Below are 22,463 nucleotides of genomic sequence, written 5' to 3'. Positions count from 1 at the left end.
TTTCTATACAGGTAAGAGCAAAACAAACTCTGGAATTGTTTAAATTATTTTTTGTCCAAAAAATGAAGTAAGTTTTGAAAAAGCAGTTAACTATGAGTAAAGAAAAGCTGAACTTTATGCTAAATAAGGAAAAGCTGCACTTTATTCTAAGTAAGGAAAAGCTTTAATATAATAATCTGAACAAGCAACAGATTTATTCTCAACTTAGGATAACATCCACAACTGAAACAAGGAGTATGTAATACCTTAATAACTCTGATCCCTTTCAATAACTTACTGGAATATTCATAACTTGTTAATTTAACATCTTTCATCCCATTTTTGACAAGTTCAGATTCCATTCTAACCTTCCAGAAGAAAAAGTTCAGTTTTGTGGTTTGTTGGTTTGTTTTTTGTAGTTGGATGGTGGTTTCTGGTTTTGGTGGCTTTTTTCACTTAGGTTGGGTTTTTTTTGGTGTTTTTTTTTTTAATTTTTTTTAAACTGGCAAGTTTATGTCAAAAAACCTGGATCCAAAATACATGGAATTGTAAGCTGCAGTCATATTTCAGGTAACCTCCTCCAAAGTAAGAGAACACCCACTCCATTTTATCAAATAATAATTCAAGTTAAAGTAACACTGGTATTTCCATTATGGAGAAAAACCCATAAATAAATGAAAATTACAAGTTTTGTACATAAAAGATTTAGAAAACCGTGTTTGCAATGTGAAACAAACACTGCTAAAACAATTGACCTGCATCATCTCTGCCTGTTTTCATGTGAGCATAAACACAGCCTTTAAGATTGCCATTAACATCAGTTCTTCATTTCTAAAGTTTCAGCCAGCAATTCAAGGATGACACTCAAGGTCCTAATTGTTCTTCCTTGTTCTCTCAGATTCTTGGATGCAATCCACTACCAGCGAATTCATACTTACTGTTCGAAGGTCTCCAATGCGCTTTTCAAGTAGCACAGGCAGACCTTCAGGGAGGGCAGGCACCTGCTTGGGTGTCATGACCTGAGAGGTGTAGGTTGCCTGAGTGACATTTCCATTCTCTCCTGACAGCTCAGAGACCGGGCTGCCATCAGAAGTGCCATCAAGCAACTTGTCAAAGTCAATGTCCCCCAGCATCTCCAGGGCACTTTCAGTTTCTTGCAGGAGCTCAGGTTCATTTGTGCTACCAAAAATTGAGAGGACAGGATCATTGATCCTAAGATTCAAGTCAGAGATATCATTTCCTGCACTGAGAGAGGAGGAAGGAATTTTACTAGGGGTAGAGGTTGCAACAGTCACTGGAGGTTTTGGACTAGGCTCCTTCTTCCTCATGGCTTCCTTCTCCTTTTGAAATTTACGGATCATGGCAGCCAGAGAGAGCGAGTCTTTATACAATTTCTTTTTCTTCTTCTCAGACTTGTGTGAATTTAAGGCCATTACTCTGTAGAGGAAAGAAATCTTTCATTAGCGTGTGACTTTTGAGGCCTTAGTAACCTTTAACAGCACAACTCAAAGTTTAGTACAATTAAAATTTATCAGGGGGAAGAAGCAAGTACTTCCTGCTTCTCTCTTCAGACCATTTTATCAATTACATTTTATACACATTAAGCCAAAGGTTATTTCATTTTGATTTCTCTGTTTAATTATGGAGAAGTTGGCCCAAGTGTTAAAAGTCAGAGCAGATTTACAATACTAAAATACTTAAATTTGCCTCTCAATACTGCTGAATGCTGGCAGGTTGCCTGTACAGCATATATGTTAAAAAAATTCTTTTCATTGCTAAAAATTTATATTTTTAGGCTCAAAATCTATATTTTATTTAAACTGAGAACATTCCACCAGTTTGTCACCTTGATGAAAAATGAGGTCAATAAATTTTCAATATTTAATGTGAATATTCACAGTAAGACAGCCTCCATCCACTCAGCAATAGTTTTCTAGTAGCCACCTAATCTAGCCTCACCTCCTTAATCTTTCTATGCTAGCCTCAGAACTGAGGAAAGCACAAAGTCAATAAGAAAGACGTAGTAATAATAATTAAACTGTATTTACAGCTTTACAGATGAGAAACAAAGAGATAGGAAGAAAATTATTTTTCAATCGAAGATGCAATTCCTAGTGCTAGCTTAGATGTGGGTAGGACAATGATGCTTTATGCTATTCACGATACTCAAAATTTATTTTCTGTGATTTGTCTTTCCTTATTATTCCTGGTGCAAAGTTTCAGGGGACAAAAATTTAGTCCATAGGACTGAGTAATATAAAATTCTCACACAAATTCTGGAACAAAATCTATAAGCTATTAATTACAGTCTGAAAGTACAAAATTCAATTAATTACAGTCTGAAAGTACAAAATTCAAAAGAGCTGTAATGATCTTGGTATGGCAACACAGTCATGAAGCCAAACCTCAAATGTAAGTGAAGTGTTCTTATAAAGAAAAAGAACCCACCCCAACTGCTTAGGAACTTTCATTTTCCGAGGCTTCTTCTCCTTTTCTGTCCCTTCATCTTTTCGCTTGCGTTTCTTCATTCCACGATCTTCACTTTCTTTCAACTTTGCTATCTAGAAAAGAGATCAAATAAAGGACAGTGATTCTTCCACCCTAAGGGACTTCTACAGCAAGAAACATTCAGTTTTCTTTACACTTGTGAATTCAGAGCCAGGAAAAACACCTCAATATGTGTAAAGGCAAATGCTACAATGGATTCCTAGCAGCAAGTGCAGTTACTGACAAGTGTTAATCGTTAATCATTTTTAAACACTTATGAAATTTAGAGTTTTCAGTAAGAGAAATACTCTAAGGTACATGCAGACTGCTGCCCAGCCAGTATGGCCAATGATCCTTAGGTTATCTGAGGGAGCAGGGCAGGGAAACAGAAAGCCTTCAGACTGTGCAAGCATTAGCCAGCAACACGCATAATTCTGGTGTAGTTATCAACACCATTTTAGTCACAAATCAAAACCATAGCATCATACAGGCTGCTAGAAAGAACTTTATCTGCATCACAGTGACAGTCAGTACAAGAACCTTAATTTTAAGTGTTATAGAGCAGGAAAGGACACCAGGAAGCACTAAGTTCTCAGAAATAGCATGCAATTTGTAAATGTCATATTGCAATTATGTTTGCATTGACTGTAACTTGTCAAAGTTTATAGAACTGCATGCTGTTTGGAAAGATTGTGTATATAATTTCAATATAGCTATTCTTATTAACTGAGTTTATTTTAACAGGTGTTTTAGTTTAAACATGGTTTAATGGTTAAGTATGGTTAAATTTGGTTTAAAATTCTCAATATTGGGAACAATTTTGTATCATGCAAACTTTGTGCAAAATAATTACAAACAGTATTGATGAATTTAAGGTCTCATCTTGTATAATAAAATTCTTACAAAATTACAGAATCATCTGTCAGTTCAAGGTGGGTGGGCACAACTTGTCAGGTTGCCTAAAGAGATGCTTAGTCTTACAAGACTTAACAGCCTGTGGACATCCTGAGTTAGTTACTGAACGCTAGTACATGAGCCACAAACCAGAAAATACAAAGAACAGTACCATGCATCATTCTGCTTTTGGACTCTTCATCTGAGCCATTCTAAGTGTATCAAATATTTCCAATGTCCACCTAGCTTCTATTTCTGTAAAAAAGCCTTATTAATTAAAATCACTCACTTTAGGTGGCCTATGCTTTTTGTCTTCTGCAAAGTCTTCATCCTCTGATTCAGATGCCTGACGAAACTGCAGTGTACCAGTGTTGATATAAAACCCTCCATATTTGGTTGTCAGGGATGCAGGAACCAATTCATCATACTGGGCAGGAAAAGGAAGGTGAACTTATCAGCATTTCTTAATAAACTAAACATGTATTTCATTCACCAGTCCCTACATATAAAAATATATATACCAATTCACAGCACAGCTTGCTAGAATAGAAACAGGAGAGCAATTTTAGAGAAAATTAACTGGTTGAAGCAGAGAACATTAATAACACAGAGTATCCTTTCAACACAATGCTCTTTTTTTAACAAAAAGCAGCATTACAGCATTAAAACTACTGCTTTCTCAAGGCAACTCACCACAGTGCCCTGCTCAAAACCCTATTTCTTTTAAAAAGTCCTCTGAAATTTTCTTTTGTTAAAATGCTATCCTAGACATTACAATCTTCACCACAGCATCTCTTACCTTATTTCCAATCTTAGATGTTTAATACAACATTACCTCTTAAATACCACAATTCCAGGACTTTTTTTCATTTGAAGGCAAACATTCCCACTTTGTTCAGACAATTTTAAAACCACAAAATGTTTCAAACTATAAATAGTTTATTTTGAAAAGTACTTAGTATTTATGAAGAAATTTCCAAGTTAGAATTATAAAGCTGAATCTCAAAAATATTGAAATCCAAAGACAAAAAAAGTGGTCAACAATCAGTATGGTGGATGACAATATTAATTCTATTATTACATGCAACCAACAACTTCCATGCTGAATATACTAAAATATACTGAAGATAAAATGGTTTAAGACCTGAAAAGTCTAGGCTACCTAAGACTTTTAGAGAGGAAGAAGAATTATCCAGGAAAGTAAACCAGTAAATATGTACTTCAAAGAAGCTGGAAAAAGAGCCTGATCTGGAGTCCTACCCAGGGATTTAATCTGAATAAGTAGTTAGAAACTTCCCTGACTCGTCACTTTTTATCTTCCTGGAACACAGAACTTAACAAGCAGTACAGAAAGACAAAATGGGAAAAGTGGTGACAGCATTTATACAATACCCTAAGATGATCTGAAAAGCTAGCACAGGAAAGTGAGAGAATCTATCAATAGAACTAAATGAAAGTGAAGTGACTTAACAGTGGATTTGTCATTAATCTTAAAAGACCAGGAGGACCATGCAGAGAAAACTTGAGAGTGGAGGTTGTGCAGGAATTTCAGAGAAAACTCATGCTTTTTCCACAGCTCTCAGAAGCAGCTTCATTAGGTGGAAGGAAAATAAAACTAGAGAAAAGCAATTATTATCCACAGTGCTTAACAGATACAGCAGACATTTCCCACTTGAGCTGACAGGGTGTGAACTGAATTGGCAAGGGTGGGGCAGAAAAAGCCCAAAACTGAAGAACACAGCAGTTGCCAGGTTAGAAGGAAAAAGCACACAGTCAAAGCTGGGACCATTATCAGAGGAAGCAAAAGCTAACACAGTTAAGACTGAGATGCAGAGCAGTACAGGAAGGCCTGGGTAACTCACAAGTAAGGATTAAAGACAGTCCACAAATGAGGAATCATGAATCACATGAATCACAGCAAATTATCTGAATGATCAACATGCTGTGTGGCACAGATCCACTGGAACAAGGCAACAAGAAAGGCAGAATTCATTTAATTTACAGAGAGAATGTATTTCATAATAGTCAACAGGCAAGCAAGATCAGCAAGATGTGGATGTGTAACTAAGCAGATGAAGTGTCAAAAGCTTCTGTTGAGGACCATGAATTTAGTGAGACCTTTCTGACATTCAGTTCCTCTTAACCCTTGAGTAAGACTATTTTTCTTTAACCAAAATCTGTTTTTACCCTGAACCTACTGAACAAGGTATAACTTTTAACTCCATGTTGTATTTTAGACTTAGGGGCCTGCAGAGCACAGTGTAACTCGTGTACACTCCTCTTTGAGCTAAGCTTACTGTTTTCTAGTCCCCTAACTAAACAGAAAATGACTGTTTGTATAAGGTATTAGTAACAGAGATTAGGCTTCATTTTGAAGTGGTTCCAGAGCTCTCAGTTAAAAGGAACATGGCTCTTGCAAATTCTCAGTCTTATTGTTTTCAAGACCTTTGCTTTAAACTAGTTTTTCTGTGTATGAAACCACACAGTTTCTCTTATGAACAAAAATAAGTTTAAAGCCCTTTACAGTGTTTTGCTCTTCCTTACACATTTCAAGGGCAAGAATCAAAAAATCTCAGTCCTACAAAGAGACAGGACTTGACTGACTCCGGTGAACACAGGTTTGTTCTACAACTGATTATGGAACTATCCTGCAGATAACAAAACAAAACTGACTGAGTGTCTGACCATCTAAAAGCAGGTTCATATGTAAGTTATTTTTAAACTATTATCCTTGAGCTACATTACTATGCTTTTAGTGCTATTAAGCTAATTAAATGCTTTGGTATGAAAAATAATTTAGTTTTTACAAAATAAGTTAACTGGCCTCAACTTCATCACTATACCAAGAACAGTGAATTTTTATGGATTATACCAGTTTAGTTCGGAAATCCAGACCCACAGCAGTATCTTATATTAATATTGTCTACTCTCGAGTCCAGGTATTTTGACCACAATCCTCAGGTATTCTACTGTGATCCTTCTCCTCATTCACCTCCCTTCCAGACAATAACTTCCAAAAAAGTGTTTGGAAGTGAAAAAGTTTTTAAATACTTCTAAGTCTTGGAAATGAGATTTGGTGCAAACACGTCCAAATGGTTTAACAAATGTAGCTTGTTGTTATTATTTGTTGTATAACATATAATACTTAGCAAAAAAGATTAGCAAGGATAATTTTTGTACCTTGCTTAGTTTATTTTTGAGGTAGGTCTAACCAGCTTGGGGTAGAAGGAACTGTTTCACTGATACTGATCATCAGCAGCCCACTGAATAAAGGCCAAGCTACTGAAATCATGTCAAATACAGTTCCTTCAGTGAAATGGACTAAATATCCAAGTTGGCCTGAAACTACACACTTCAGATACTTCAAACATACAGAATTGATTGATCTCTATGCTTCAAGATGCACAGAGCTGAAATGCACTCTTTGGCTTTTCCATCCTTTAAGGCTAAGTTTTCAAAAAACTACATAATTATCTTTCCAAAAACTACAGTATAATAAAACCCACAAGGAAATCTTGAACAAGGTTAAGGGGAAGCAATGCATTGCTTTGCTAATCCAAGGAGACATCAAAAAGCAAGCACAAGGAGCTTCCCTGTGATAAAGAAGGTTTCTCTTCCAAAATGCACAGGTAAGTTGGCAGGCTGGTTTGTTTTTCTTTTAACCCTGGGGAAAACAACAGCTGACAGAGCACAGAAGAAAAAAGCATAAGATATTATAAAATATATAATACCTAGCCCAGGGTAGTCTCAAAGGAGAATCACAGTTTAGTAGTCAAAATATCATAATCCATCAGCCTACCTGAGCACCTTGAGAGAAGTACCAATACACATCTACTCTCCTGTTTTGTTCCCATCTTGACCAACACCTTTTATATCTTTCCACCAGCCATCAGAGCTATGCTATTAGCTTAAGTGACCTTCACTTCACAGAGATTACATTCTTCTCACCTTGAAAATATTTCAGCCAAAGTTACAAAATCTATGACCAGCCATTCAACCTGGAGAGCTTAAGTAACATGTTACATAATTATTTAACACTGAACTAGATTTTCATTGTGGGTCAGGTCAGAGCTCAAGCTCTCCAGGTTGAATGTTACAGAACTACTAGAAGATTCTGCAGAAAAGAAGTTATACTGTCCTTTCCCCCTCATTTAACATGAAGAGCAGATTTCCCATACAAGACACTTAAGACAAATGCTCTTAATCAAAGATATGTTATTCTGGCATGCTATAAACCTGCCTTTGTATTACATTAGTAATCATATTGTTTGTGCATTTTTTGGGAAACACATAGGTTCATTGTGCTGCTTAAACAAATTCATCTACTCAAAGAATAGCTGATCCCAGGCCATGATCTACTCCTCTAGTAGCTCAGATTACTTTGAAAAGTGATTTTGTGCTCTCTGAAAAATTAAAACTAGCAAAATACCAGATGCTGCAACAACCATTATTATTTATTATTATTTCCTTCTCCTACAGATTTAAAGAGTGGTACTACACAGGCCAGATACAAGTCTCAGGTGTTTTCAAGAACCTATGCAGGTGCTGAATTTTCAATTCATTCAGTTTATTCTCATTCTTTCCTAAAGAAGGGCATGCCTTTTTGCAGAAGGAGCACAAAAACATTACTATTGCTTTAACAAACATCAGACATGTTCTGCAAATTCAGCTACCTTTGTTCCTCTAGCCATTTTGGTTCTTGTACCTGCGTAGCTCTTACATCTGTATCTACTGGTTTGATACTCCACTTTATACCAAGATGTATTTTGCGGTGAGAAGGATAAAAAGCAAAGAATCTCCAAATTGTAACTTGTCCTTGTACTCACTTGAATGCAGAGAATATGTCAGGGGCCAGCCAGCAGGTGTCCCCTGAAGACACGTGGGAAGCTTGCGCGGCACGTTATTAAAGGTGACACCGCACACTCGGCAAAGCGAGCACTGCTCCCCAAACACACAACTTCCAAGCCTGGGCAAAGTGACAATGAACAAGGAAGACAGTACTAATATAAACACACCAATCCAGAGCCAATGAAACACTCTGCAAGTGAACCTCTTAAAACCAGAAGCTTTCATGCACCCTCGTGTATTCAGTGTGGATGAGGTTTGGTTTGCGACTGAGGTAAACAAAGGCAGCCTTGTCCAGATGAAAAATGCCACAGTGCTCAACTTCTCTCAATACACCGTGAAAGTATTTTTAATAATGGAACCTATGGAGCGTTTTTCTGTAAATGCCTCTAACATTTGCAGGTTGACGGCTTGGTTGTTTTGTTAGGATTTTTCAAGAGACAGTGATCTTTTTAAAACAACAACACTCCTTTCCATAGTTAGCATAAAACAAACTCCTTAGGTTAGGAAGAATGAGAGAACAGTACCAAGCTGGCCTGAAACTATATCTGGCCCAGAACCTCTCAAAAATGGTAAAATTTCCATTAACACACTGAGCTGCCATTCCCTGAAGAGATACTAGTCTTGCTAGGAGAAAGTTTCTCAGATATTCAAGAGTTTTGTCCAAGATAACCCATCAGCTTCAGGTTTTAGGGGCAAGCCAAGGTAGGAGAGAAGAGAATATTAAATCTATCATACCTTTTTAAGTTTGGAGAATACAAGATGAGGACAAATTTATCCTGGAAACATGTGAAAACTGTGTTTCATGACACAGAATATTTGCAGAGACCAAGTCCTTAAATTATGGAAAAGTATTCTAGGGAACCCAGATACAAACAGAGCAATGCTTTTAACCGTGTGTCCAGAATTATTAAAACCAACACAAAATCTTTGAAAGATTTTCTTTAAAGATGATCTGAGCTCTTGAGGCAAGATGTAGCTAAAGAAAAAGTAAGATCTTCCTTTTAGGTGAAGTACATTTTGGGAGAAACTTTCCATGTACGAGAAACCATTGATACACTGGTTTTCTCTAGTGACCAGCACAGGACTTTTTACAGCAGTGTTTAGAAGGCTACTATGGAACTACGAATATAACAGCCTAGATCAAATATTTACACAGGGGCCTGGGTGTCTGAAGAACTAAACTGCCTGCTTCCCACTGCTCTTGGCATCCACATTTAGCTTCAATTCCTGCCAGTATGGCTATCTAGTATCACTGCTTCAAAAGACACTGCTATAGATTTGTAGGTCAACAGTTTTTTCTACATTCATCTACTTGAAATGGGGGAAGTCTTTGGTTTGGATATTCAAGCCTTGTTATCATCAAGTAAGAGAAAACAGCATAGATTTTCATTAACACCATGTATTGTTTTAAATTCCCTCTTCTGTATTGCATAACAGAAAGCTCAGAGTTCCCTTGAAGTCTCTACCTATATAAAGCTTCCATTGCCAGGAGAGTACTCAACCGACCAAATAATCAGAGGTCATCACAAGAGCAAGTAATCAGCCTGATCTGGCCAGACATGCATGTGTGTGCAGGAAAAATAGAGTAGGTGAAAAATTCTACAGGAATTCCACTTCACAAAGAATGCAGTTCTGGGCAGCTTAAACTACAGCAAAACCTATTTTCAACATCATAGCAGTGGAAACACTGAGGAGGGGCAGCTTTCTTCGCAGGTTATGGACATTTTGTATAGGTCCATTAAAATAAGCAAAGATTAGGACTTGCCATTAGGCTAACCCCTATAGAGCAGTTAGAAACAATAGTTAGCCAGTTGTGATTTTCTTTCTTTATTGGAATTATCACAATCCACTGACTACAGCCAAATGCTCAACTCAAGAATAGCTGCTCATATAGATTTCCTGCTTGCCTGCAAATGCATTTACCTCAAAATCTGTTTTTAAAAGGAAAGTATCTCTAAAGCTATGGAATAAATCTGTTTCAGTGCCAAAGAGCTCAGTATTTCTTTCACAACTATGACACGAAAAAGGACTAAAACTCTGAAGAAGCTTTCAAATTTTTTTTTTATGGGATAGAGAAAAGCTAGTCCTGGAGCAACTAAAGAAGCACTCGTATTCACTTTTCAAGTGTTTGTGCCCAGGATATTATAGCTTTTTATGTGTAAGAAAGTGTGTCTTCTAAGAAGTAGTCCAGGGCCTGGCTCTAACACATCTCAGGGTACACGGCAATTTCATAGCTGGCCATACAGAAGATGAGCAAGCCAGCCATGTAGTTTTTCTTTCTGAACACTTCTCTTGTATGCAAGGCAGAATGATGGAATTAGAGGTTTTGTTGAACTTCAACTCCTACATTACAAAACCCTTAAGCTCTGCAACAGCAACATGGACTGCAGGTGGCCCACTATACTTTTTTTCTTCTTTTCTATATAAAAATGGGGATAGAAGCAAAACAAAGATGTTTTTTCACTAGTTCATATTTGTAATGCAGACATGAGGTGTCACGATTTGTTGAGGAGAGAGCAATCTTTAGAGAATACACCATTTCTCCCCAATAGCTTCCACAGCTAGCACATGATGCAACCATCTGATCCTCCAACAACTGCCTTTTGTACATTTTGCAAGGATTCTGGCAAGAGACAGAAGTACATGCTCCTGAAAATCTACCAGATCTGCTGCTGGTATCACCACCAGTGCTGGAGGGAGGCACAGTATGCTAATACACCAGACTTGTACTTTGACAGAGACCTGTGCTATGATTACTGCCAGTGTTCCAAATCTCCTATCAGATCTGTGATGGGTCACAGTAAATCCAGGCAAGCCTAGCTAGAACTTGGGTTGGGTACCATTAAATTTTAAAAGCAAAGATGATGAACTTAAGCAACAGTGAGAAACCAGACAAACCCATAGGCTCAAGCGGTTTCTCAGCAGAAATGAAGCACATCTGTTCCTTCCAAGCTGGAGAGCTGAATCTGACCTTTGGAAAAGACATATGAAGGCTTAGACCCCAATATTGCTCCAGCAGCACAACCAGAAGTTGTGGGAAAATGACAGAACAGTTTAATAGTGGCAGGTTCAAGTTTCTAGACAATGAAAAATGACAAACTAGCAAGTTACAATAAGCACCTGACAGCAAGCTCTCTCTCCACACAACTTCAGACCTGCTTCAAAAACTACCAATGCACACAGATAAGCTCAGCCTGCTATGCACTGTGGTTTACTGCTCAACTTCTGCTGAAAAAGGTATCAACTCTGCAGACGCTTTCTGTGTACCTCACACAGGTCATAGGATCACTCATTGCAACATCTATGGGCTAGAAACTTCACAGCTCAGTTTACAGCTCTTTCCTGTACAGTTTTAGAATTTAAATGAAGGCTTGACATAATGTATGCTAAGCAATGCACTTATGTGCTTTTCTTATTCTTTTCTCTCAACTCCTTTTCATAATCTTTCCTCTCCCACTCAATTCTAGCCCACTCCTTCTCACAGCAGATCACTGCTGTTTTGTCCAGTGTCACTCAGCACTGGAGGAGATTGAAGGCTGTCAAGTGACAGCTCTTACTTTTGGTTTTTTTTTTTTTACTTGACTAAAGTGTACACATACTTCTGACATTTAATAAGGAAGAATTATAGGAGGCTTCTGAGCTTTAAGATAAGCCACTTTTTTTCCCAGGCTTTTTTCTCATTTTTGTAATTTCATATATCACCTCCAAGATATCTTCAAATGCCCTCGTACAAAGCTTCTGATATCCCTGATATTGCCTGCACCAAACTAATACCTTTTTTCTTTTACCTCAAGATGTGTTTTCATTTCAAAAAATATTCAGACAAAGCAAGCAGCAATATACTGCTGTTTAAGCTGTTTTGTCTCAAATTTTTCAGACACATTCAGTGTTTAGAATAACCATCCTATTTTTACTGGTTTTTAAGAGGAGAATAGCTTCCTGATCTAAAGCAGAAAATCTAAAGCCAGTAACCCACTAATAATCCAGAGAGCGAGTGCAAGAAACTAAACAGAGCCAGTGTCATTTCAGTCAACAGTAAATAAAGCACACAAATAAAAATTTGATTTCTAAAGCTGGAAAATTATTTTATAGGAATATCTTTCTTAATTTTTTGGTGCATAATATCTTGAGTTAGACTACAAATACAGTAATTCATTGGTCTCCCAAAGCAGCATGCCCTTTGGATTCACATCAGTTACAGACAGGTACAAAGTAGTTTCCCTTACCTTTGTTCTGTATTGCAAAGATAAAGCACTGCCTCATGGTTTCTGGCTGCAGTGGTGAAGGTTACTTACCGCTTCAGAGTTATCAATGAAAGGGTCCGTCTCGTCGTAGCCGTAACCGATGTCGATCAGATCCTGCAGGCGATCTTTCCGATGCTTGTGGGGCTTGCCACCCTGAAGACAAAGCGAGTGTCACATCACTAGGGAAACATAAAGCAACGTTCTAAAGCCTACAAAGCATAAGGCATTGGTGAAATAGTCATTGAAGGAATTAGCAGTTTTGCTTTCTTGAATGCTTCCCTGAAGATGGTCTAGATGATTAATGAAAACCTCCACACAGAGATACCTTCTGGCAAACATGCCTCACCAGAATCACCCCTGAAAGGCAGTCACTAGCTACCTTCTTCTGAAAGACCAAGATCTCCCTCACATTTCCTATTTAGAGATGTTTTCCTGTCCTATGTGTATTGTATATCGTGATTGGACTGCTAATGATAGAAGGCTTGGAATAATTTAGAAGGTGTGAAGTTTTTTCAGTGTCATATTACAGTGTCATTACAAGGGAAAGTGATGATAGCCTAGAGTTCATTAAAGTGTTTCCCTACACAAAATGGATTAATTCTCTATAGCACATAAAGAGTTGAGTTTTAAAACATGTTACTTGAGTATTAAAACTATGGATGATTACTTTTAATACTTGAGTATTAAAACTATGGATGGATTAACTTATCTCCAGGAGACAGTAAAATTAATTTTAATCTGCAATTATTCTTTTTATGTGGAAATTTAATTGTTAAGTCGAGTAAAGACTCACAGCTAGCTCAGATATTCAGGAAATCTAAACTTAAGGTTACACAAAAATCTTCTTAGGATATAAGGAATAGTTTTCTAGCTCACATATATTGTCAAAATCATCAATAAAAGTCTTAATTCTCAAAAAAGCACTGCCTTCATTAAGATGGTAGCTTCCATTAATTTAAGACTTGCTCCTGAAACTTCTCTGTCTGCACCCTACAGCTCTGAGCATTCTTCGAGCAAGTCAGTCTTTCTAGCTGTGACATCCAAATATCACAGTCCATTGGTTACTATGAGAATGCAGCCACTGTCCAAAGCTGGTTTCTGTACTTTATGAGTGGTGTAAGCATCTCAACACCTCCATTTTAACAACATTCTGAGAGCATGCAAGTTTGCAACAAAGTAAACCATGTGCTATTGCAAGCTAACAGGAATCTCTCATTTACTTAAACAAATGCAATAGTCCTAGGAGAAAAACCTCAAAAGTAAGTTCAGCTTTTAATTCACATTTCCAAGCTACATTCCAAGCTAAGTATTCCTATGCCCTCCTACAATCACTCATCTGGAAAAACCTCTGAATGACTGCACAGTTCCAAAACATGCAGTACTTTTTTAAAAAAAGAAAGTTTGTATGAGATGGATGAGAGAAGAAAAAGTAAGTTAGAAAAAGGCAGCACTTAATAATTTTTATTAAACTCCAGTGCAAAAGCTTATATAATTCATGATTCTGACTCAGGTGCCAGCAGGCTAAGAATGCTTCATAAACCATACCTCACCTGTACTAAACTCACTAATGTGTAATGCAATCAATCTCTCTGTACTACATATATCTTGCGAGTAACCATCAACATCCTTGTCTGAAAGTCTAAAATCTTTTTGCAGCAATGGTTATTCTATTATTTCAGTATAATACAAAGGCAATACAAAAAATTTAAATTTCCAATACATTCTTCCTGTCCGATAGTCAGAAAACCAGATATAGAACAAAAGTAGCAACAAAAAAAGAAGTCTTAAAATAGCTGAATGAACAAAAGCAGTCTTCAAATACTACCTGTATTCAGACATATGAAAATATCTGAACCACTGTGTGTATAATTAAGAGATTTTCCTTCAGGCCTGGCTCTACCCAGTTCTGTTTAAGGAACTGTGTTGAGATTTCACATGATCAAGATGTTAAGGATTCAAGACTGCAGCAGAAGAATGAAGGGATTATCTGTGTCAGTGTCCACCATGCAGCACTTCAGGGAACTTTTGTAACTGCAGCTTTCCTCCAACCTTTTTGTCCCAGAACATAAGTAGTCACAATACTAGAGCAAATTAAGGTGCCCAGTTCCTGCAGCTGCAAATACTACACATGCAAGTGTTCAGAAAAGCCAAAGATGACTTTAGGATATTAACTGTGTCATTAAACCTTTGTTTGCAAGTTTGTTGCATTTAAACAACCTTTGCCCAACAGGACTAGAAGGTAGGTGGCAAATAAAATGCCAATACTTGAAGAATCTTGAAAAGAAGAATCTATAAAACAGTAGATCTGATCATTGTGGTGGATAAGTTAATAAAAGCTATAAACAACAGAACCAGCAGACACAAGAACATACAGAGCAGGAACAAATGTTGGTAAAATGAAGTATTTCAAATGCTTTAAAAATGTGCCAAACATCTTTAAAAACAAGAAATTGTCATGAGATAAGGAAGGTCCACTTAAACTGATGTCTGATCTACAGCTAATAAAGAAAAGGTAAGAATAGGTATCTCATTTTGGCAAAGAGTGATCAGCAAAATTATTAGGGAATATGCATTCATTCACCTTTAGAAGCAACACAGCAGGTAAAGATTTGGAGAAGGACAGGGGTCTACAATGACAATTTACTGAGGAAAGTAAAGGAAAAAAAAACAACTGAAGAATCAATAAAGACCTTACAGATGCTCTAAATTTAGTATGATAAACAGGCAGTTAAATTCAGCATCAATAGAGCAAGGTAATCCACATAAAGTAAGTACAACCTAAGGGAAAAAAAAATATATATAGCATGCTGCAAATTTGTTATGCTGCTCAGGAACCACTGGAGTTTTAAGGCACAGTTCAGATATTTGCTTAATCAAGAATGGTCAAAAAAATGAGTTGGGACTTATAGAATAAAAAAGGAACAGAGAACTAAACTAGAAGTCATCATTGTAACACTGAAATATCAGGGCACCATACCATTAATATCCTTTCATTTAAAAAAGGCAATTAGAACAAAAAAGACAACAGAAAGCCAACAAGGATGCTTAAAGATAAAAACCACCACTTCCATACAATAATGTTAAGACACTACAGCTGGAGAACTAAAGGGCTGGATTTAGATGATAACATCAAAATCACGTGCAATGTGCAGAAGAACTGGAAGTGTTTCTCTGTTTCTTACAATACAGAAACTATGGAACACTACAAGAACTCATCAGGTTTAAACACAGTGTGTTTTTATATGACAGTAACCATGATGCTCCAGTGCTGTGGAACACACAAATAAGGTCACAATCTGGTAGATTTCTGGCAGAAAGCTTTAAAAAGATTAAACATGTGACCTTTGGCTTTGAGAGAAATTAAGATACAACACAGACTGCCAGACAGACACAGTGAAGTAATATCAATCAACACTTGCTCTATTATACTTTCAAGTATGAGATTCTACTAGTGTCAGAGACTAGGCTACCATCCATGAGATGGATCTTCGTTTTGATCCAAGAAAAGCTCTGACATATGTACAGTACTGTCCCAGGTTCAGTATCATGTGTTCACAACAGCGTTTGATTTTATCTAAAGAGTAACAGCAATCAAAACAATGAAAATGGGAATCCTTCACAGCAGGTTTTTCATGCTGATGTTTAGTATGTGCAGCAATTACAGGAGAGTTCTGAATAATCAGGTAAACAAATGGTACTTTATGCATTTTGTTTTACAAAAATACAGTTTTTCATAGGCTTTTCTTAGTATGCACAAAATATATCAAACTGTACTGATCTGGTTATGAGTACAGCAATTTATCTGAAAAGAAGTAAAAAGTCTTCAAAGCAGACTGCTCTTCATGCATTAAATTTTCCAGAAGTACTGTCATATGTTATGATTAAAACCAATTTTTGACTCCATTTTAAACAGCTATCTTAGATAAGTAATACCTAATTAAAGGAGGATATAGCACTTCCTGCAAACCTGAAAAAAAACTTTTATTTTTTTTTCTCATACATCACTGATTACATTTACAATAAAGAACTGTTAAGGAGTGTTACAGTGTAACTCCAGCTACAAAGAGTATCCTGCAGCTGGTCATTCACTTGAGGAGAATGGCCATCTACTACATGGGATCCCTGCTCCACTTGAAGCTCTGCAGTGAATGTCTCACCACAAGAAGCAGAAGATGGCTGGATGCTGTCAGAACATGAGCAATTGTACTGGGTCAGCGTTCAGAGATGCAATTCATCTGAGCATGGATGGCAAGTAGAGGCTGATGGCTCTTACATTGGAAGAGAAAGGAGAGGGAGTTTCTAACACAAGGAATCTTAATCCCTCATCACCCTTCATGCTTAGTGGCTCTAACCTAGTAAGTGGTTCTTTATATAGAGGTTCTTTATATAGTGGTTCCCTTTCATGGGGTTGGAAGGGACAAAAGGCAGAGAAAGAAAGGCAAGGAATCAGAAGTGCAAGTAGTAATGAAGATTCAAGTGCACCACAAATTTAAACTGTTGAAAATTGTAATTTTTTTGTTACAAGCATCTATTCACCCCTTTCTGTGACTAGACACTGAACTGTGGTTTTCTTAAGTCTAATAACATGTTTTGTCCATAAATGTACAGGTTCAGCTTTGATGGATGCATAACATATATGTAAAATGAGATTACTTCCACTACCACTCCCTCCTACCTATATTGCTTTACATCCTTCCACTGACTTTCATCAACTGTAGTTAAGCAACTTGTTTCAGACATTATAAAATCCTTAACACCTTAATAGCAGAAATGAGTTTTCTAGAAAAGTGTGAATGAAACATTTTACTGTCACATTCAAAAAATTATTTATAATTCAAATTAAAAGCAAACAGCATTTTGTAACAGCCTTCTCAATTAGTACTGGATTCTCTCAAGCTCTCCAAAAGATGAGAATGATTCTTTTCAGTTTAAGAGCTGATTTTATGTATCACAGCTAACATGCCTTGAAGTAGTAATTCCTTCTACAGACTATACAGACTGAGCACTTAGAAAAATCTGCCTCTGCCAGAAAAAAAAAATCCAAGTCAGACAAAAAAGGTTTTAATATGTATATTAATAGCAAAAGATACAAATGACTGCTCTTGTTTCCCTTCCTTATTATTGAGGTGTTCTATTCTTAATCCAGAGTATCAACATGCCTCGGCATGATGATGAGCACTGATTGCCAGCTCAGACTTAATCACCCAACCCTACCCATACGAATTCTTAAAGACCTGTTTGGGTGTGGTTTTTGTCAACATTTTCTGATTTCTACCTCCATTTACTAGTGAAAGGCTCTTTATGTTGCTAGCTAGTGTTGTTCAAGTCACTCACACTACACTTTCCAGAGCCAGTACAGTATCTTTAGGCGTTGGCAGCTACCAGACATTCATCGAGCAATGATTTACTATTTAACGAATAACTTCCTATGGAAACATTCCAAACTAGTCAGGACATCAAGATTCATCAGTATTTAGCCCAAAGTAAAGACCTGTTCAATAATGCACAACAGCATTGCATAAAAACTTTTTCCTCCAGCACAGTGTTAGAGCATGAATATTGACCCGCATCTACTACCAAGATTACAAAGATTATTCTCTTCCAAGAATAGCTTCACAAGCTATAACATCTATAGACAAATCTATTTAGCAGACTTGTGTGATAAGCTTGTGGCAGCTTCAAGGGACTTAAATGAAATACTGGGAGACAGTTATCGCCAAATGTACAGAAGTTTTTTGACACTACATTAGCAACCTTATTCAGGAAAAGAACCACCACCATTATCTGTTACCATTTTTAAATATTTGTATTTTTTAACAAAGTGCAGTAACTCACGTATTTTGCCTCAAACTTCTTGGCAAGCATTTCTACTTCATGTCGCTCGCGTTGTTCATCATTATATGGATCCTCTAAATGAACCGATTTCTTCTGAAAAATGCAAAAGTTACACATTCATTCCATAAGAAATACAGACTGCATCTCAAAACCTATTCAATGTCAAAAAACAATACTCTGATGACTAAGTAGTCAGAACTTATACTTAATCTCTAAAAATTATTTTGATAATTGAATTACCATCTACTTTTCTTCTGATGACAAAAAAACCAGAATTAAGATAAATACTCAGATTTGTATTTTCCCAACCATTCCACAACAACCTCAATTAAAAGTCTAAGCGTAAGAGAGATTATTTTTTTAGAAAAAACTCTCTCTAATCACAACTCCTCTTTACCTCTGCTTCCACTCACTGACCCCTCTAACAGCTGTTATGATTCTTCTAGATACAACAGACAGGATGTACATGGTGTGTTAACCAGGAAGGAAGCTGCCAGAAGACTAAAAAGCTCAGTAAATTATAACCATAATTAATGTAAGTTTTTTATTGAAATAAAAAAAATACAGTGCAAGAGTTAACTTCAGTAATCATAGCTATGTTAGCCAAAAAAGTGAATTCATAATCGAGCTATACATACAAGGAGGGAGTAGCCCCTTACTTTTTTGGTGTTTTTTAGGAAAGAGGTTTTCACTGAGACAAAGTCAATGAATAGGGTATACATAGTGCTTTTGGTTTTTTTAATAGGTGATGGCAGAAAAACAGGGCTGCCCTCCTTCAAACTGGAGTTTACATAAATACAGTAATTGCCAGAAGGGGGAAGGTACCAGGATGCTAAAATATGGTGAAATGGAATTCCATTTTGCAGAACTTTATGGATAGCAACTGATTTTACTGCACATGGACTACTCACCAATGAATAAATGAAGATTTATGAAGAATAAAAAAAACTAAGTTCAGAAAAGCAAGATCTTTCCTCCAGAGTTTAAGAAGCCAGAATATTGACTAAATGGTGACCAAACCAGCTCATTAGCATCAAGACCAATGTAATGAGGAAGGTAAGCTAAGCAAAACTGCAAACACCACATAATTACAATACATTTTCCAGACTGAGTATTTGGAGAAAAAAATTAATAGAGGCTATAGTTACTCCTAAAACATAAATTAAAGCCACTTACTTATTTTCTGCAGGCATAATTAAATACAAAATACTGCTCAATTCATGAAACATCATTTTCTCTACTTTTAGCTGGGGAAAGGTATTCCTCATCTTCTGCTAGGCATTTGTAGCTTTTTTCTAACTGTGAAAGGAGACACGGTTGAGCCTAAAGATCAATAAAACTTAGTACTTAAATGTTAACTTGCCTCTCTTCATCAAACACTCAAAGCTGACTATTTGTTTAGTTAAGCAGTACTGAAAACTCAAATCGAAGCAAATTTTAGTTTTGGCTGCTTCTAAGGGATGGATGGCTCTTGAACTAAGACATTACTACTTCAGCACCTTTGGAGCTTGTTCAACAGAAGCCAACTTGAGCTTCTGGCTCATCCACTTAGACTTGGGTTTTATGCACCAAGCCTCAGTCACCCCAAAAGAAATGGGAGCGCACTTTTACTTCTGCCAGCATTTAAGAGGCAAATAAACCCTTCAACCACACAAACTTATTACTCACATTCAAAACTTTACATAATTCCTCCCAGAAGATGAACTCTACAACCAACTCTATCAAAGAATGTTCTCTTCATCAAGGCAAAAAAGGACAAAGACAGCACAAGTTTTTAAAATAAACATTTCCACTAGCTTCTGATTCAGCATCAGAACCTAAATTTGGAATTGAAAAAAAAAGACAGAAGTTGCACTGTCAAATCAGTTTTGGGATTCTCTATCACTTCATTATTATATAACTACTATTATCATGGCCCATTAAAGCCATATTTGAAGTTATGTCTGTGCACCAGTTCTTGCCTTCCTTTGGAGAGCTTTTCTTGGTTGTGACATTTCCAAGAATACTACAAGATAGAAAGACAAGCTCTTGACTTTGTAATGTTAAATTTTAATGGGAAATGCTATTAAAAAGTTCAGCAGCTTCTTATAAGGGAGGAGTCAACAACAGTTTCCAGAAAACCAAATCAATCTTTACTCCTACAAAAAAATTTGCATAGTAAAGTATCTGAACTGTTAATTTTAAATTGAAACATTACTAAAACAATGAATTTTGAAATCTAAAACTCTATTTTAAAACCACAAAATTAACTACCAATTAATTACAACCTACTGTGAAAAAGTAAATGTCAAAATTTTAAATCTTCCCTAATATTAGAGTAGCTTTTCCAGGTTCTACCATATAACAAGCAAGAAATTAAACTGACAGGCCAAGTATACATCAGGTTTTAAAAATGAGTAAAAGTCCAGAATCACTTGAAAAGGATCCTAATTTATGACACTGTTTTACATAGTAAATCAGCTGATTATTCTCCAACCCAGTAACAGAAGTGCCATTATGATCCATTCATTTTAATTTGGACTCTGCAGAGCTGAAAAATATACAAAGTTTCTTATAAAGCATTACTATCACTGTCTGTGCTGTAAAAGCAGTTTCTGATCCCACTTGTACCAAAATCCCCTAAATCAATGCTCTCCCACCCCCAGAAGACATGGAATTTGCATCAGAACTACATCAGAAAGAGCCTGTTTTCCCTGAGTATGTGATTAAGATACTGGCAACCTTCAAAATAAAAGGCAGTTATGGAACTGGGAACTGCCAAAGGGAAAAGTCAGCCTTCAAGTACTGAACCACTTCTAAACACTAACACAATTTTCACCTTCACAGAACTGCTCAGAAATATTGCACTTCAGAGAGCAGCATGATTATGCTACACTAATTCTGAGGAGTCATTACTGGCACTGTTTGCCCACAACAGCTGTAGGACAGGATGAACAGAAGGAACCTTTTAACTTGCATGACAAGATCTGAGGGATTAAAATCAGTCACTGATTTTTCTGCCTTCCACATTTGAACACAAGCCAGTGTGTATATCCCTCCTACAGCAGAAAAAGTGAGCAGCTCGCTAAGTATAGCTACACTACCATCATCTCCTAGAAACACTTTGGTTCAGAAGAAAACCTTAACCATATTCAAGTTTGTGCTGGATGTAAAAATCCCATGGCAGTATCTGCACTGGTATTTGATACTTGCTTTTATCACCAGATCTACCACAACCTTCTAAGTAGTAGTTACTTACTTGCCCTCTGCCTTTTCCAGTAAGAGAAAAGCTTTCTGTAAAACTGCACACTGGATTAAAGAGAAGCCAGAACTATTTAAATCAAGTTCAACTTCACTCAACTAAGAATGAGCAACTCAGTGTAATCAGCTTAAGGACATGCGTCTCTCCTTCCTGCTTGGATCCCTGTTGCCTGGCTAACACTGCTTGCTTTCTAAAGTTGTCTGCAGAAGCTTTATCCTTAAAAAAACAAAGTAGTTCAAGTATCAAACACTTTCTGCTTGGGAGGAACAAGCAAAGAAAGAACACTTAGGTTTTTTTCCTTGAATTAAGTTCCAAACACTTACAAGTGTGGTTACCGGTTCAATATTAACTCTCATTTATCCCTGTCTCCTCTAAGACTACAAAAACTCCTCTCCAAGTCTGCTAATGATCACTTCCCTACTTCTCGAGGCTTATAGCAGAGCCGAGCTTTCTTTATTTACCTGCACACACCCTAGGGACAACCCGGAATACAGACAGACGCGGTCAGAGTTTCGTTCAGCTGCCGGTAAAGGGCTCCCAGGAAGGGAGGATGCAACACCTCTCGGGGCAGGGAAGGGGACCGGCAGGGAGGTGAGCCGGGGTAAGCAGGACCGAAGACAGTGGCGCTTCTCTGCCTCAGCCCGCAGCAGAAGCCAGGAGCCCTTGGCCAGCTCAGGGACAAGTGGGAAGCCTCCCCTTCCCCCCACGGGCACAGGCGCAGCCTCAGCACCAGGAGGAGCCCGCAGCGACGGCAAGGCAGCCGGACTTCCCTCCAGGACACCGCCCCTCCCGCCGTACCGGGACCACCCCCGAGCAGCAAGGGGTAACCGGTAACACTAGCGGCAAGGCCGGGGCCGCCGGCAGCCGAGAGGAGGAGGAGGAGGAGGAAGGGCGGCGGAGCCCGTGCCGGCGGGAGGGGAGGGAAGAAGGGGAAG

General features: G+C 37.4%; 1 protein-coding gene across 3 annotated transcripts in view; it reads right to left on the bottom strand.

Annotated features, from left to right (window-relative positions):
• Positions 1-22,463, bottom strand: part of UBN2 (ubinuclein 2) — a 53,210-nt gene that overhangs the window by 30,094 nt on the left and 653 nt on the right. For 2 of the 3 annotated variants that reach the window (XR_007776625.1, XM_018910015.3), the window contains exons 2-6: positions 18,288-18,380; positions 12,504-12,605; positions 3,650-3,787; positions 2,428-2,540; positions 918-1,416 (exon numbers count right to left, since the gene is read on the bottom strand). Coding sequence is in view for 2 of the 3 variants with exons in the window: in XM_018910015.3 (XP_018765560.2) it covers positions 918-1,416; positions 2,428-2,540; positions 3,650-3,787; positions 12,504-12,605; positions 18,288-18,380 (945 nt within the window). In the remaining variant the exon portion in view is untranslated. The remainder of the gene's footprint in view (positions 1-917; positions 1,417-2,427; positions 2,541-3,649; positions 3,788-12,503; positions 12,606-18,287; positions 18,381-22,463) is intronic. The other variant, XM_050970121.1, reaches the window with a different exon arrangement.

Source organism: Serinus canaria, chromosome 1A (assembly GCF_022539315.1).
Source record: "Serinus canaria isolate serCan28SL12 chromosome 1A, serCan2020, whole genome shotgun sequence".
Classification (NCBI taxonomy): domain Eukaryota; kingdom Metazoa; phylum Chordata; class Aves; order Passeriformes; family Fringillidae; genus Serinus; species Serinus canaria.
The sequence above is the reverse complement of the archived record's forward strand: the minus strand, read 5'-3'. Positions and strand labels throughout refer to the sequence as shown.